General features: G+C 52.8%; 1 protein-coding gene across 8 annotated transcripts in view; it reads right to left on the reverse strand.

Annotated features, from left to right (window-relative positions):
• Iqce (IQ motif containing E) overlaps positions 1-12766 on the reverse strand; it is a 39241-nt gene that overhangs the window by 5013 nt on the left and 21462 nt on the right. For 4 of the 8 annotated variants that reach the window (XM_021163165.2, XM_021163164.2, XM_021163169.2 and 1 more), the window contains 8 exons: positions 10400-10504; positions 9716-9806; positions 7467-7637; positions 6643-6666; positions 3793-3912; positions 3330-3451; positions 2447-2547; positions 996-1094 (listed from right to left, as the gene is read on the reverse strand). In XM_021163165.2, coding sequence (XP_021018824.1) covers positions 996-1094; positions 2447-2547; positions 3330-3451; positions 3793-3912; positions 6643-6666; positions 7467-7637; positions 9716-9806; positions 10400-10504 — 833 coding nt within the window. The remainder of the gene's footprint in view (positions 1-995; positions 1095-2446; positions 2548-3329; positions 3452-3792; positions 3913-6642; positions 6667-7466; positions 7638-9715; positions 9807-10399; positions 10505-12766) is intronic. The other 4 variants (XM_021163170.1, XM_021163166.2, XM_021163168.1 and 1 more) reach the window with 2 other exon arrangements.

Genomic DNA, 12766 nt, shown 5'->3' on the forward strand with positions numbered 1-12766 from the left:
GTGGTAGAGCCCCTGCCTAGAATCCCCCAGTGAGGGGCTGGGGGCGTGGCTCAGTGGTAGAGCCCTGCCTAGAATCCCCCAGTGAGGGGCTGGGGTGTGGCTCAGTGGTAGAGCCCCTGCCTAGAATCCCCCAGGGAGGGGCTAGTGTGGCTCAATGGTAGAGCCCCTGCTTAGAATCCCCCAGGGAGGGGCTAGTGTGGCTCACTGGTAGAGCCCCTGCCTATAATCCCCCAGTGAGGGGCTGAAGTGTGGCTCAGTGGTAGAGCCCCTGCCTATAATCCCCCAGTGAGGGGCTGGGGTGTGGCTCAGTGGTAGAGCCCCTGCCTAGAATGCCCCAGTGAGGGGCTGGGGGCGTGGCTCAGTGGTAGAGCCCCTGCCTAGAATCCCCCAGTGAGGGGCTGGGGTGTGGCTCAGTGGTAGAGCCCCTGCCTAGAATCCCCCAGGGAGGGGCTGGGTGTGGCTCGGTGGTAGAGCCCCTGCCTAGAATCCCCCAGGGAGGGGCTGAAGTGTGGCTCAGTGGTAGAGCCCCTGTTTAGAATCCCCCATTGAGTGCCTGAGTGTGGCTCAACCACACTTCTTTTCTTTTTTTTTAAATTTATTTATTTATTATATGTAANTACACTGTAACTGTCTTCAGATGTCCCAGAAGAGGGCATCTGATTTAATTACAGATGGTTGTGAGCCACCATGTGGTTGCTGGAATTTGAATTGAGGACCTCTGGAAGAGAGGTTGGACCTCTTAACCACTGAGCCATCTCTCCAGCCCCTCAACCACACTCCTTTAGCATGTGCAAGGCCCTGAGTTCTATGGCAAGCACTTCAGAGAAAACAAAAACAGTAGGGTGAGCACTAGTCAGGCTGAAGGCCAGCTAGCCACAGTCCCTGGGTGAGGTGGGAGTCAGCTTTAGGACCTGGTCTTATTGTGTGCTCCTCTGCCATCAGAATTGGGGGCTTGCTCGGGAAGGTGCCGCCCTGACTGCCACTGTCACTTTTACCTGAGTAGGGCTGCAGGTCTGGCGGTTCCTCTGCCTCATCTTCGTCCTCAGCAGCCTCCCCACTTCTCGCCTCGCTGTTCTTTCCTGATGGACCCCATTCTGTATAAGGCATGTCAGTCTTGGGCAGGACCAGCTAACCTATCCAATTGTTCCCAGCAGCCACCCATCATCCTGTCCCCAACAGCCAGCCTTCTTAGTCCTACCCCTGACACCCAAGGGCCATCACTCGCATGGGCAGAGCGTCGGCTGAACTTCTACAGCTAACACGATCCTAAGCCCCTAGCAGTCTCCTTGTGCATCCTCGTTCATGCCAGTCACAGGGAGCCACTGCTGTAACCCATCCACACGACAGTGGAACCCCAGGCTAGTAGACTGCATTGGGTATCTGTCAGGTCTCTGCTCCTGAGGAGAGATGCCCCACAGGTAGGGGGCTTACAGGGACTATACCTCAGTGTGGGTCAGATCTTATAGCTGGTAACAGAGTCTGCCTGTGCCCTGGGCTTGCTTTTTATATATCTGTACATGCGTGTGCGTGTGTGTGTGTGTGTGTGTGTGTGTGTGTGTGTGTGTGTGTGTGGTTGTGCGCTTTCATATGTGGTTTTACCTTACATATCATCTCTCAGATGCTGTCATTTATTTTTGGGGGACAGAGTGTCTCACTGGCCAGGAACTTGCTCATCTGGCTAAGCTGGCTGAGCCCCAAGGATCTTCCTGGCTCTTCCTCTTCAATAATGACATTACAAGCACAAGTCACCATGCCAGGGGGGTTTGAGATGTGGGACCTAGGAACTGAACTTGGATCCTTCTACTTGCCTTAAAGACAACTTTACCAGCTGAGTGGTCCTCCTGCCAGCCCTGGGCTTCTTTACCCAATGTTTTTTTTCCCCCTGAGACAGGGTTTCTCTGTATAGCCCTGGCTGTCCTGGAACTTGCTCTATAGACCAACTCATAGATCTGCCTGCCTCTGCCTCCCAAGTGCTGGGATTAAGGGCGCAAGCCACCAGTGTTTGACTTGTTGTTTTCAATGGGACCAGAGCCTCACACATACTACGAAGTGTTCTATCACTAAGCTAGATCTTCACCCAGCTTTGGAGCTTTAATGAAGTAGAAAAGGGAATAAAAGCAGTGTTTCCCTAAACAAGCAGTCAGGAGAAGGAAGCCCTGGGCTAAGGAGCCCTGAAGAGGCAAAGCCAGGTAAGCTTTGAGTGCACAGCTTTGTGGGGACACGTGGGCACAGGACCCATGCCACTGCCACCTACTGCCTGGACCCCCGGCCCCAGCTGTGGTCCCAGCAGCAGTGGAGGAGAGTGAGTCTCGGGTCTCTCGCATAAAATGAACTTAGGTCAAGGCAGCTGACACTGGGGACAAGCCACTGGGGACTCAGCCTTCTTTTGGCTTAACCCTCGGAGGGCCACCTCCCCCTTGTGACAGAACCAAGTGAATGGAATTACCAGGAGAAGCTTCGAGGGAGGGTGGGGAGGCGGATCCTGAGGGTGTCACTGAAACAGTTTCCCTCTGAGAGGACGCGGCAATCTCTCGACAGCAGCTGGCACTGGAAGACAGAAAGCTCTGGCTGAGAACACAGATCACCCTGGCCTGCCTGCCTCAGCATTTGGCTCCATGGGGCAGCCTCTTCCACAGGTGAGACACCATGGACGTGAGCCTAGGGCCCTGCCCCAGCTGGTCCCGAGTCTGTGCCCTTTGGGTTCAGGTCCTCAAGGCTCGTCCCCCCACCCCCATCCCCACCCACCATTGAGCTCAGGATGTTCAGTCATATTTGTTTGTCTTTGTGAGATCCTCTTGCTAATAACCTAGGCTGGCCGCAAACTCACTCTGTAGCCCAGGCTAGCTTGGAACTCACCATATAGCTCAGGCTAAATCAGAACTATTTATGTAGCCCAGGTTGATCTCAGACTCATGATCCTGCTGCCTCAGCCTCCCTAGGGCTAGGATTACAGGTGGGTTCCCACAGTGCCAAGCTACATTTTTCTTTAAAAAGGGACACTATGTGAGCTCAAGCCCTCAGCACCCACACACTTATGGGCCCTGTTCCATGGGGTGTCCCCACATCTACTTGCTTGCCTCTAACCCACCACAGAGATGCAGTCTAGAAAGGTCTTCTCCAGAGGGCAAGAGCCTATGGCCTACACAATACCTGCAGGGAAGCATGGATGTCCCAAAGGCCTACAAGTTGCCATGGTGAGCTGCCAGACCGTGGCTCACACAGAGAGTGCCACGACAACATGCCATGTCCTACTGGAGTCCCGACTGGCCCTCAAATGGGTATCTGTCAGCCTGAAATAACACAGCCCCAGGTGCCTGTGGCCCACTCACATGAACCTGGCCTGGGCCAGGTATCCACGGAGGATGGACTGGATGACGATGACGGCCTCCTCTTGTGTTGGGTTCTCTTCAGCCGGGGAGATGGGGCTTAGGACACGGGGTGCAGGAGAACTCTGCAGTCAAGGACAAGGGGAGAGAGGCCTGTTTGTGGTCTCCCATGCAAATATCTCCCGGGAGGGGGGCTTCCCAGCTGACCCCTAACTACTCTCCCTCATGCCCCGCACTGCGTTCACTATGAGGTGTGCTGGTTTGGACTTCAATGCTAAACTTGCTGGAGATGTATCAAAGGGGACACGCTGGGCTATCCCAGCACGGAATGGATGGAGCACCAGGCACATCTGCTCAGCCAGGAAGGCTGGCAGGCCGTAAGGGGCTTGAGATTACTCTGTTGAAGAAGTGCAAAAGGGGCTGAGGAGGGCCTGAGCAGCCAGGGTCCATCCATTCAGATGGTTACCTGCTTAAGAGGGCTGAGGAGGCCCGGCAGGCTGGGAGACCTGGAGTCTGGGACTTTGCTGCGTACAAGCTTCGAACGAGCTAGGTGTCCCCTGAAGGCTGCCTGGAGCACAGTCGCTGCCTGGCAGGAAAGAGGGAAGGACTCGGTTAGTAGAAGATGGTACTGGGTGAAGACTAAAGAGTGATGGAGAAAACTCCTCTCACCACTGTGTAACCTCAGGGGCATGTCCCTGTGTCTCCCTCTGCCTCCTCTGAACCCCCAATGCTGGTGCATGTGCAGATCCCTCAGGGAGAGAAAGGCACAGGCTGGCTGTTGCCTCCCCCACCCCCCAAACAAATCCTGAACAGTGGAACCAGTTGCTAAGCACAGTTACATTAGCTGCTAATAATAGTTCAGACTTTACACTTTACTTTGGCTTTTCTAGTCAGGGTCTCGATGCACAGCTCTGGAAGACCTCAAGCATGTGCTGAACCTCATGCTTTTCTGCCCCCCCCCCCCCCGAGTGCTGGGATTGCAGATGTGTACCACCGGTGTCTGCTAGAGACGTCATGTCCTGGTATGTCTCTACAGCAGAGTTGATCTGTTCTATAGACTTTTTTTCACATACATACTTCGCAGTCACAAAAAAGCTACAGTAAGATATTTTTCTGCTTTTTAAGTGTTGGTGTCTGAATCCGGGGTCTCCTGTATTCTGGATAAGCACTTTACTACTTAGCTACCCCTCCAGTCCTCACTGGGGGATTCTAGGCAGGGGATCTACCACTGAGCCACACCCCAGCCCCTCCCTGGGGGATTCTAGGCAGGGGTTCTACCACTGAGCCACACTCCAGCCCCTTACTGGGGGGAGTCTAGGCAGGGGCTCTACCACTGAGCCACACCCCAGCCCCTCACTGGGGGATTCTAGGCAGGNNCTCTACCACTGAGCCACACCCCAGCCCCTCACTGGGGGATTCTAGGCAGGGGCTCTACCACTGAGCCACCACCCCAGCCCCTCACTGGGGGATTCTAGGCAGGGGCTCTACCACTTAGCCACGCCCCCAGCCCCTCACTGGGGGATTCTAGGCAGGGGTTCTACCACTGAGCCACACTCCAGCCCCTTACTGGGGGAGTCTAGGCAGGGGCTCTACCACTGAGCCACACTCCAGCCCCTCACTGGGGGATTCTAGGCAGGGGCTCTACCACTGAGCCACACCCCAGCCCCTTACTGGGGGAGTCTAGGCAGGGGCTCTACCACTGAGCTACACCCCAGCCCTTGTGCAGATTTGATGCCATGAAGTTGCCAGCCATGCCTGCTCTTAGCTCTTGGAGTGAATGGATGACCCCTGTACACAATGACCAATGAGCCAAAGTAAAGGGCAGTAACTGAGGCCTGAGACATCCAGTCCCAGATGTTGGCTGAGCTCTGGGCCTGGCTTATGTTAGAACACCTAACAGCTGGACAGTGTCTGGGTTGAAGCCTAGCCCCAAGTGAGCTCATCTAACTGGAAAGCTACAGAGCAAGGATGGACATCTGGGCAGGAAGAACCACAAGGAAGAGGGCTTGACAGTACAGGCCTGAGCTGTCTCAGATACTTAGGACCGAAGTTGAAGAGTGGAGAATCACAAACAAATTCATGGGCCATCCTGGACAACGTGGTAAAAACTCCTCTCAAAATAAAAGTACAGGGAAGGCTGCAAGGGTGGTTTAGCAGTGTAGTACCTGACTAGAATCCTGCAGTGAGGGGATGGGGGTGTGGCTAGGGTTGGGGGCGTGGCTCGGGCTGGAGCATGGCTAGGGTTAGGGACGTGGCTAGGGGCTAGGGGCATGACTGAAGGGCTGGGGTGTGGCTCAGTGGTAGAGCACCTGCCTAGAATCCCCCAGTGAGGGGCTGGGGCGTGGCTCAATGGTAGTGGGCCCCTGTCTAGAATCTCCCAGTGAGGGGCTGGGGCATGGCTCAGTGGTAGTGGCACACCTAGAATGTAGGAGATCCCAGTAACAAGTACCAGTGTCTTACTCCAATCTCACTGTCACTGTGAGAACTTCCTGCCATTTCTCCTATGGGGATTACTCTACTGTCCTTTCCTGTCTATCCTGTGGGGACACTTAGGCTGTAGGACAGCAGCCCTAGTGCTCAGGACACCTCGGTGCTCCCTGCTTCACAGCACATGCGTCCTGGCGCCTGTGGCTGGCCATGTGGGATTGCTCAACTCAGAACTGAACGTGGGAATGGAGGAAAGGCTGTGTAAAAGAATTTTTAAAATGTGAAGTTATTCAGGTGTTCCATTTTATGCTTCTGTTACTGGTATATTTTAAACTTTGTGTTGGAGTTTGAATTAATTTCCTGAAAAGTCAGGACTTAAATGCCGTTAAGGGGCTGGAGAGATGTCTCAGTGGTTAAGAGAACCGACTGCTCTTCCAGAGGTCCTGAGTTCAACTCGCAGCAGCCACATGGTGGCTCACAACCATCTGTAATGGGATCTGATGCCCTCTTCTGGTGTGTCTGAAGACAGCGACAGTGTACTGATATAAAAAGAAAGAATCAAAGCCTTTGCATAGCCCTTGGCTGGGCTGGAGAGATGGCTCAGAGGTTATGAGCATTTTCTTTGCAAGCAAAAGACCTGAATTTGAATCCCCAGTACACTAGGGGCAGATACAGCTGCGGCCAGCAAGTTCAGTGATGGGCCCAGTCTCAGGGGAGTACCCCAAAAGCGACAGAGCAGGCTCTGCCTTCTTCCTCTAACCCCCATGCACATAGGCATGGGCATCCCCCACACGAGTGCGTGTGTACCACCCGCCCACACCCTCTCCATGCCTCCACTCTCCTCGGTCAAAGGAGGGGTTTCAAGATGGGCGGAACCGACCGGGCTCACCTCATCCAGAGCTGCTTCTCTTTTCTGAAATAAAGAATGGAGAAATGAGTTAGTGTGAGCAAATCATGGGGTCCCTGGCGGATCCCGTGCACCCCCTTCCTTAGAAGATACCATTTAGCAAGTCAGGGACCTGATGGTTCACTGTTCTCATGTGTGTGTGTGTGTGTGTGTGTGTGTGTGTGTGTGTGAATCCTCTTTCACCAAAAATCAATGACATGCTCAGTAAGACCACAGCCACTGAGGCCAGGGAAAGGGGGCTCTTGGGACCATATCTGGGGCAGCTTGAATATTAAAGAGAATAATGGTTGCAACTAAATTTTTAAAAGATTCAAATAATAAAAGAATCTGAGCCCGTATTAACTGTCTTCCCATGAGGGATAGAGACGAGGAGGGTGGGGCCAGCTCCTGTGCTCTGCTAGACGGGATAATCCAACCTTTCCTTGCTTTGAAACTGTCATCTACCTAGAAGAAAAGGCTTGCCCTGTCTCTTCAGGAGCCTCTGGACACAAGTTCACTGCTGAGCCAATGCTGTGTCCACCAGGGAGACTGACTGATAGAGATGGAACTAGAAGTGAGGTCCTGTGGCTATCCAAGATGGCCACCATCAGGTCCCTGACTTGCTAAATGGTCTCTTGTGGTTTAGGATGCCCCTGAATTCCTGATACTCTTTGGCACTGGGATTACAGGTGTACACCACCCCACCTTTCGAGAGGCCAGTTAGCAGCCTCGCCTTCTGCGAGCCATTCCACTCTGAAACACACTGGGTAATGGAGCACACAAACACCCAATGCTTTCTACAGCTGGACGTGGGCCAGGAAGCTCACCTTGCGCCTGTGGGCCTTCCACTGCGCCTGCAGGGTCCTGATGGCAGCCTCTCTCCTCTCTTCAGAGCATGGGGCAGGGGGTTGGGAGCCACCCACCTCACCAGCACTATTGTCAGAGTCTGGCTCAGAGTGCCTGCTGCAGGGCGATGGGGCATGGAGCTCTGGGTGAGCCTGCAGGAAATGAAAGTGGCCAGCTGCGATGGAGATGCCAGCAGCAGGCAGCGGACAGGATATTAACCAGGATATTACCCCGCGGGGCAGCAGGCCTGGCTCATCAGACAGCAGACTTAATAAAACAAAGTCTGAGCCTGGCGCAGTGGCGGTCTTTCTGGGGGTTCTCTTTAAAGATTAATGTGGTATAAGAGTGGGGTTTGGGAAATTGAAGTGGAGACACTGCTGATGTATTTTTGGTAGGAAGAGGCGGGGACTGTACCGCTGAAACACAGCTGACTTCTAGGTAGTCTCTGAAATCTGCCACCTACCAGGGCTCTTTTCAATAAAGTTAAAATTACTAGGAGAATTATTTTCCTTCCATCAAAAGGCAGGTTCAATGCCAGGGAAATGCTAAGTCAGTCAAGTGCTTGCTGCATACGCACGAGGACCTGAGTTTGATCCTTAGCATCCATGCAAAAGCCAGGTGTGCCAGCGTATGCTTGTGACCCCAGCAGCAGGGAGGCAGAAACGAGAAAACCCCTGGGCTCTCTCACAAGCCAGCCTCGCCTACTTGCGCACGTGTATGCCACCACACATACATTAAAGGCAGGCCCAATGGAGAAGTGTGCTGCAGCAGGCAGCCTTCCCAGCCACGTGAGAGTGTGCACACCCAGTAGGTGGCTGACGACACAGCGGTGCCAGTCAGCACCAAAGGCCAGATTTGTATTTGCTCTACTTTAAAGAGTTTTGACATGTGTGCCCTGGCTGCTCCTGGGTAGATGGGACAGACCCCAGGACAGGAAGCATGGTCCTTTGTGCAATCCTCATATCCCAAGACAATCACCCAGGCCCTGGTAGCCAGCAACCAGGATGCTCTGTGGCTCAGAGGTCACACCTGTTTAAACCAGCCAACCTCATGGTGAGCCATGTGTTCTTCACATCTTGTCCCCAATTATGGTGAAGGCCTTTTTGCTTGTGGAGATCAGAGGAGGACACCAGCTGCCCTGCTCTGTTACTCTCTGCTTTATTCTTTCAAGGACAAAAAACTTCCTCAGTGGATCTGTTCCTAGGCTGGTAGCAAGCAAGCCCCAGGTATCCTCCTGTCTCTGTCCCTAGCATGTCTTCATGCATGTGTAGCAAGAGTGCTTTTACCTACAGAGTTAGTTTCCCAGCCCCCCAGGCTGGCCTTGAACTCTCTGTCCTCTTGCCTCTGCCTCTTGAGTGTTGGGATTGTGGTCCTTCACAACCATGTATGGCCCAAGAAGGTTTATATATTATGCATATATATATCAGGTCCCTCCGGAGCAAAGGGAGGCCACGGGAGTTTAGTCCCTAAGGAAATAGTTTCCACTCGTGCTTATGTCAGGTGCCCACACATGGGATACATTGGCAAGGGGGTGCATCTATCTCCTGGATACGCAGGTGTCAGTAGATTAGAGAACAGGGACCAGAGGGCCTCTCTCTGACCTTTGGAAGTAGACAATACCCAAGTGACCTTTACAGCCACAAGTCTCGCCTGACAGCAAGTCCTGAGACTTCCATAGAAAAACAAAAGAGAAGCCTGAAGGGCATAGGCCTGTAATGCCAGCACCCAAGAAGCAGAGGCAGGAGGATCATAAGTTCAAGATTAGCTTAGGTAACTAGGTGAGACCCTGTCTCAATATAAAACATAATAAGAAGGCTAGGAGTATAGTTTGGTGGTAGAGCCTCTGCCCAGAATCCCCCAGAGAGGGGCTGGGTTCTGACCAACCCTGCAAAACCAACAAAACAAATGTGGGGTGTGGGGAGGGACAATGAGGGTGCAGTAGAACACCTGCCCACAGACTGTTCTGGAACTCTCGTCTATGTATGTTAGGAGTCAGCTATTCCTTCTCTTCCTCCTCTCCTTTCTGGGCTTCTTTCCTCCTCAGAGCTGCACCACTGCATCTAAACCTCCTGAGACCCAGGGCCAGCCTGAGGCTTCTGCACACGTCACCCGAGTTACCGAGATCATTAGGGCAGGTGACAGGCGTGGGTGATCATGGAGAGTTGAATGTGAAGAAATGGTTACAAGCCCTGCCATGTGTAGTCGAGGGGACATCCCTGCCACATGGTACCTCATCAGTCATTGCTATGAAGGAGTTTCTCTCTTCTCTCTTAGCTTCTTCCAGTTCTTGACACTTTTTGGTGAGTGCTTCAATTTCCTCCCTAAAGTGCAAAGGGAAATGTCACCTTAGACATGACCTGGTCACACAGTGGTACAGGCAGTGCTGTGTAGGGAGACTATAGGAACTACAGACCACCAGGAGAGCCGCTCTAGGGGCTGAGTTGTCGCCTGTGCTCGCTCTGAGACTTGAGGATGCTGGGCCCCGCATCATTCCTAAAATGTCATCGGAGTTGGCAGAGGGGACAGGATGCGGGTCTGTGGTCGAGTGCTTGCCTAACATGCAGGAAGGCCTGAGGTCCATCTGCAGTACTACATAAAACAGCATGCTAGCACCCCAAGCAAGCATAGCACTTTGGAGGTGGAGGTAGGAGGCTACAAAGTTCAAGGTCATTTTGGTTCCAGAATAAGTTCAAAGCCAGAGTCGGGTGCATGAAACCTGTCACAGACAAACCCAAGATATCTGGGGTAGGGACACACACTTGTGACCCTAACAATGTGGTTCTGGCAACCGAGAGGCTGTAGGTGGAAAACTGTAAACTGAGGCCAGCTTGCACGACACAGGCAGATCCTGAGTCAGTCAAAATGAGACCAAAACAAAAGGTCGAAATGCTACTTGGCACTCAGTGAACTTTACCTCAAAGTCTGCTCCTGCTCCTGTCTCTCCTTCTCGCCTTCCCTGGCTGTCTCCAACTCCTTCTCCAGGTCGTTCTTGGACTGTAGCAGCTGCTTCATCTCCAGGCTGAGAGACACAAGCAGAGACATTTCCATGGTCACGAGACCCAAGGCTACCACGTGCTGGAGGATGATGCTTCTTGGACCCATGACCCACTTCCTTCCTTGGGAGGTGGATCTAGACGGCACCTTGACATGCCTTTGGTTCTAATGACAGTGCGTGGCATCTCTGACTGTGCTGCAGACAACACTGTGTAGAGGGACTGTCACAGGATAGGGTCAACAGGAACAAAATCCTACCCTGAGACAGAGCCCTTGAGGACACTTAAGTGACACAGTGCCTTCCTCAGCAGTGTCTGAGCCCAGGAAGTGTCTGCTTCTCTCTGGCCTAAACTGGGACACTGCTTACCCTGAGCTCCGGGCTGATGCTGCACCAAGATATGGGTGGCACTGGGGCCATGAACTCAGCCCCGAAGGCTCTGTTTGAAACCCAGATCTGCCACTTCACGTTGGTGACCCTACTTCTCCAGATCCTTGCTAATCTCCACATTAAACGAGCTTCTCCTTGAGTGTTTAACGGGGTGACTGTCACATAGCGAGGGCTTTGAAAGAGGTAGCAACTGTGACACACCTGCAGTTCCCACATCTGTGTTAAAACTTTAAAAAGATTGACTTTTGTTTTGTGTGTATGAATGTTTGCCTGGTGCATGTATGGGCACCACATACAAGGTCAGAAGCAGGTGTCAGATGCCCTGGAACTGGAGTCATGGATGGCTGTGAGCTGCCATGTGGGTGCTGGGAATCGAACCCAGGCCCTCTGCAAGAGCAACAAATGTTCTTAACTGCTGAGCCACTGCTCCAGTCCCCAGTGCTAGACATTTGAACAACTAGAACCTTGTGTGTCAGTGTGTAGGGTTGCAATGTTACAGGTTCAGAGTCAAATTACCATGAACTTCCTTTCATTTGTCCTAACAGCCATCAATGTCTATCTCTGTGTGTGACCGAACATCCATGGGACCTTTAGGCAAATCCTTTCAGAAGGTACAGATGGTCCTCTGGCCTCCCACCCAAAGGCTAAGAAAGTCCTCAGACAGCAGCTGAAGCTGAGATTTCCCCTGCTCTCCGAAATCCACCTCCCTGTGGTTTCCAACCATGTATGTAAGTTGCCTGGACTTAGGGTTTTCTCTGTTCTGCCGTTTTAAACAACCTCATGAAACTGTTACCACGGTGGAACACAGTATTTGAGGTAACTGTGGCCACTCATATCTGGCTACAGAAGAAACTGCTAACCCCTTTGAGGTAACAACTGTTTTTTGTTTTGTCTTGTCTTACTGTGCATGGATAACAGCGTGACAGAAAATGCAGGCGTTACCTACTTCAGAGTGTCCGATGTGACTTATTTTTATGTGAACTGTGTGTATGTGCATGCACACTTGCACATGTGCCATGGCACGTATGTGGAGGTCAGAGGAAACCCTGTGGGAGCTGGCTCTCCTCCCACCAGGTAGGTCCCAGGATCTAAGGCAGGCCCATCAGACTTGGTGGCAGGTGCCTTTATCTCATGATCCATTTCTCAGGCCCACCATCGTAACTTAAGTGTCTTTCCATGAAATGCTAATTTTTACAAGGAACCCACCATCAACTCTCAGCGGTGCATATGAAAGTAGGCCGGGAGGCAACCAGGGAGAGTTTGTAGGGTCTGGCAGGTCTGAACTTTTACACTGGCCTTCCCCCATCCCATGTTTCTAGGGCTTGAATTTAAGGTACCCACATGCTGGGCAAGTACTGTCTTACTGAAGGACGGCCCACATGCTGATCGAGAACTGCACCATTGAACTACTGCCGGCACACTTGACAAGTACCGCACCACTGAATAACATCCCCGGATCTTGGATTTTTGAGTTTCTCTATGTAGCCAGGCTTAACTAGCTCCTGCCAGTTAATCCTGCCTCAGCCTCCCAAGTGCTGGGAACGCTGGCACATGCCAGACCTGGTGGGGATCTGCTTCTCAACCTCACGTCCCAGTGGGTGGGGCCTTGGATCCTCTATTCCTAACCTCTCCAGCTGAGCTTCAAACCCTGCAACCCTAGCTAGCTCTGGTGTGGGCAGGACCTGGGGCCCTCCTTGCCAGTTAGCTCCCAAGTGGGACCAGTTTAGCAACCCTCACCAGCTTATGAGTGGGCAGAGCCTGAGGCCCTGCGTCACCTGACCAGTTCTCAAATGGACAGGGCCAGGGTAAGGTAGGAGGAAGGGTGTCCGGGTGGGGTAGGGTGGGGGATATTTGGGAGAAGGGCTATGGGGGAGGGGCAGGCACAAGGCCTAGTGTTCC

Source organism: Mus caroli, chromosome 5, assembly GCF_900094665.2.
Source record: "Mus caroli chromosome 5, CAROLI_EIJ_v1.1, whole genome shotgun sequence".
NCBI lineage: Eukaryota > Metazoa > Chordata > Mammalia > Rodentia > Muridae > Mus > Mus caroli.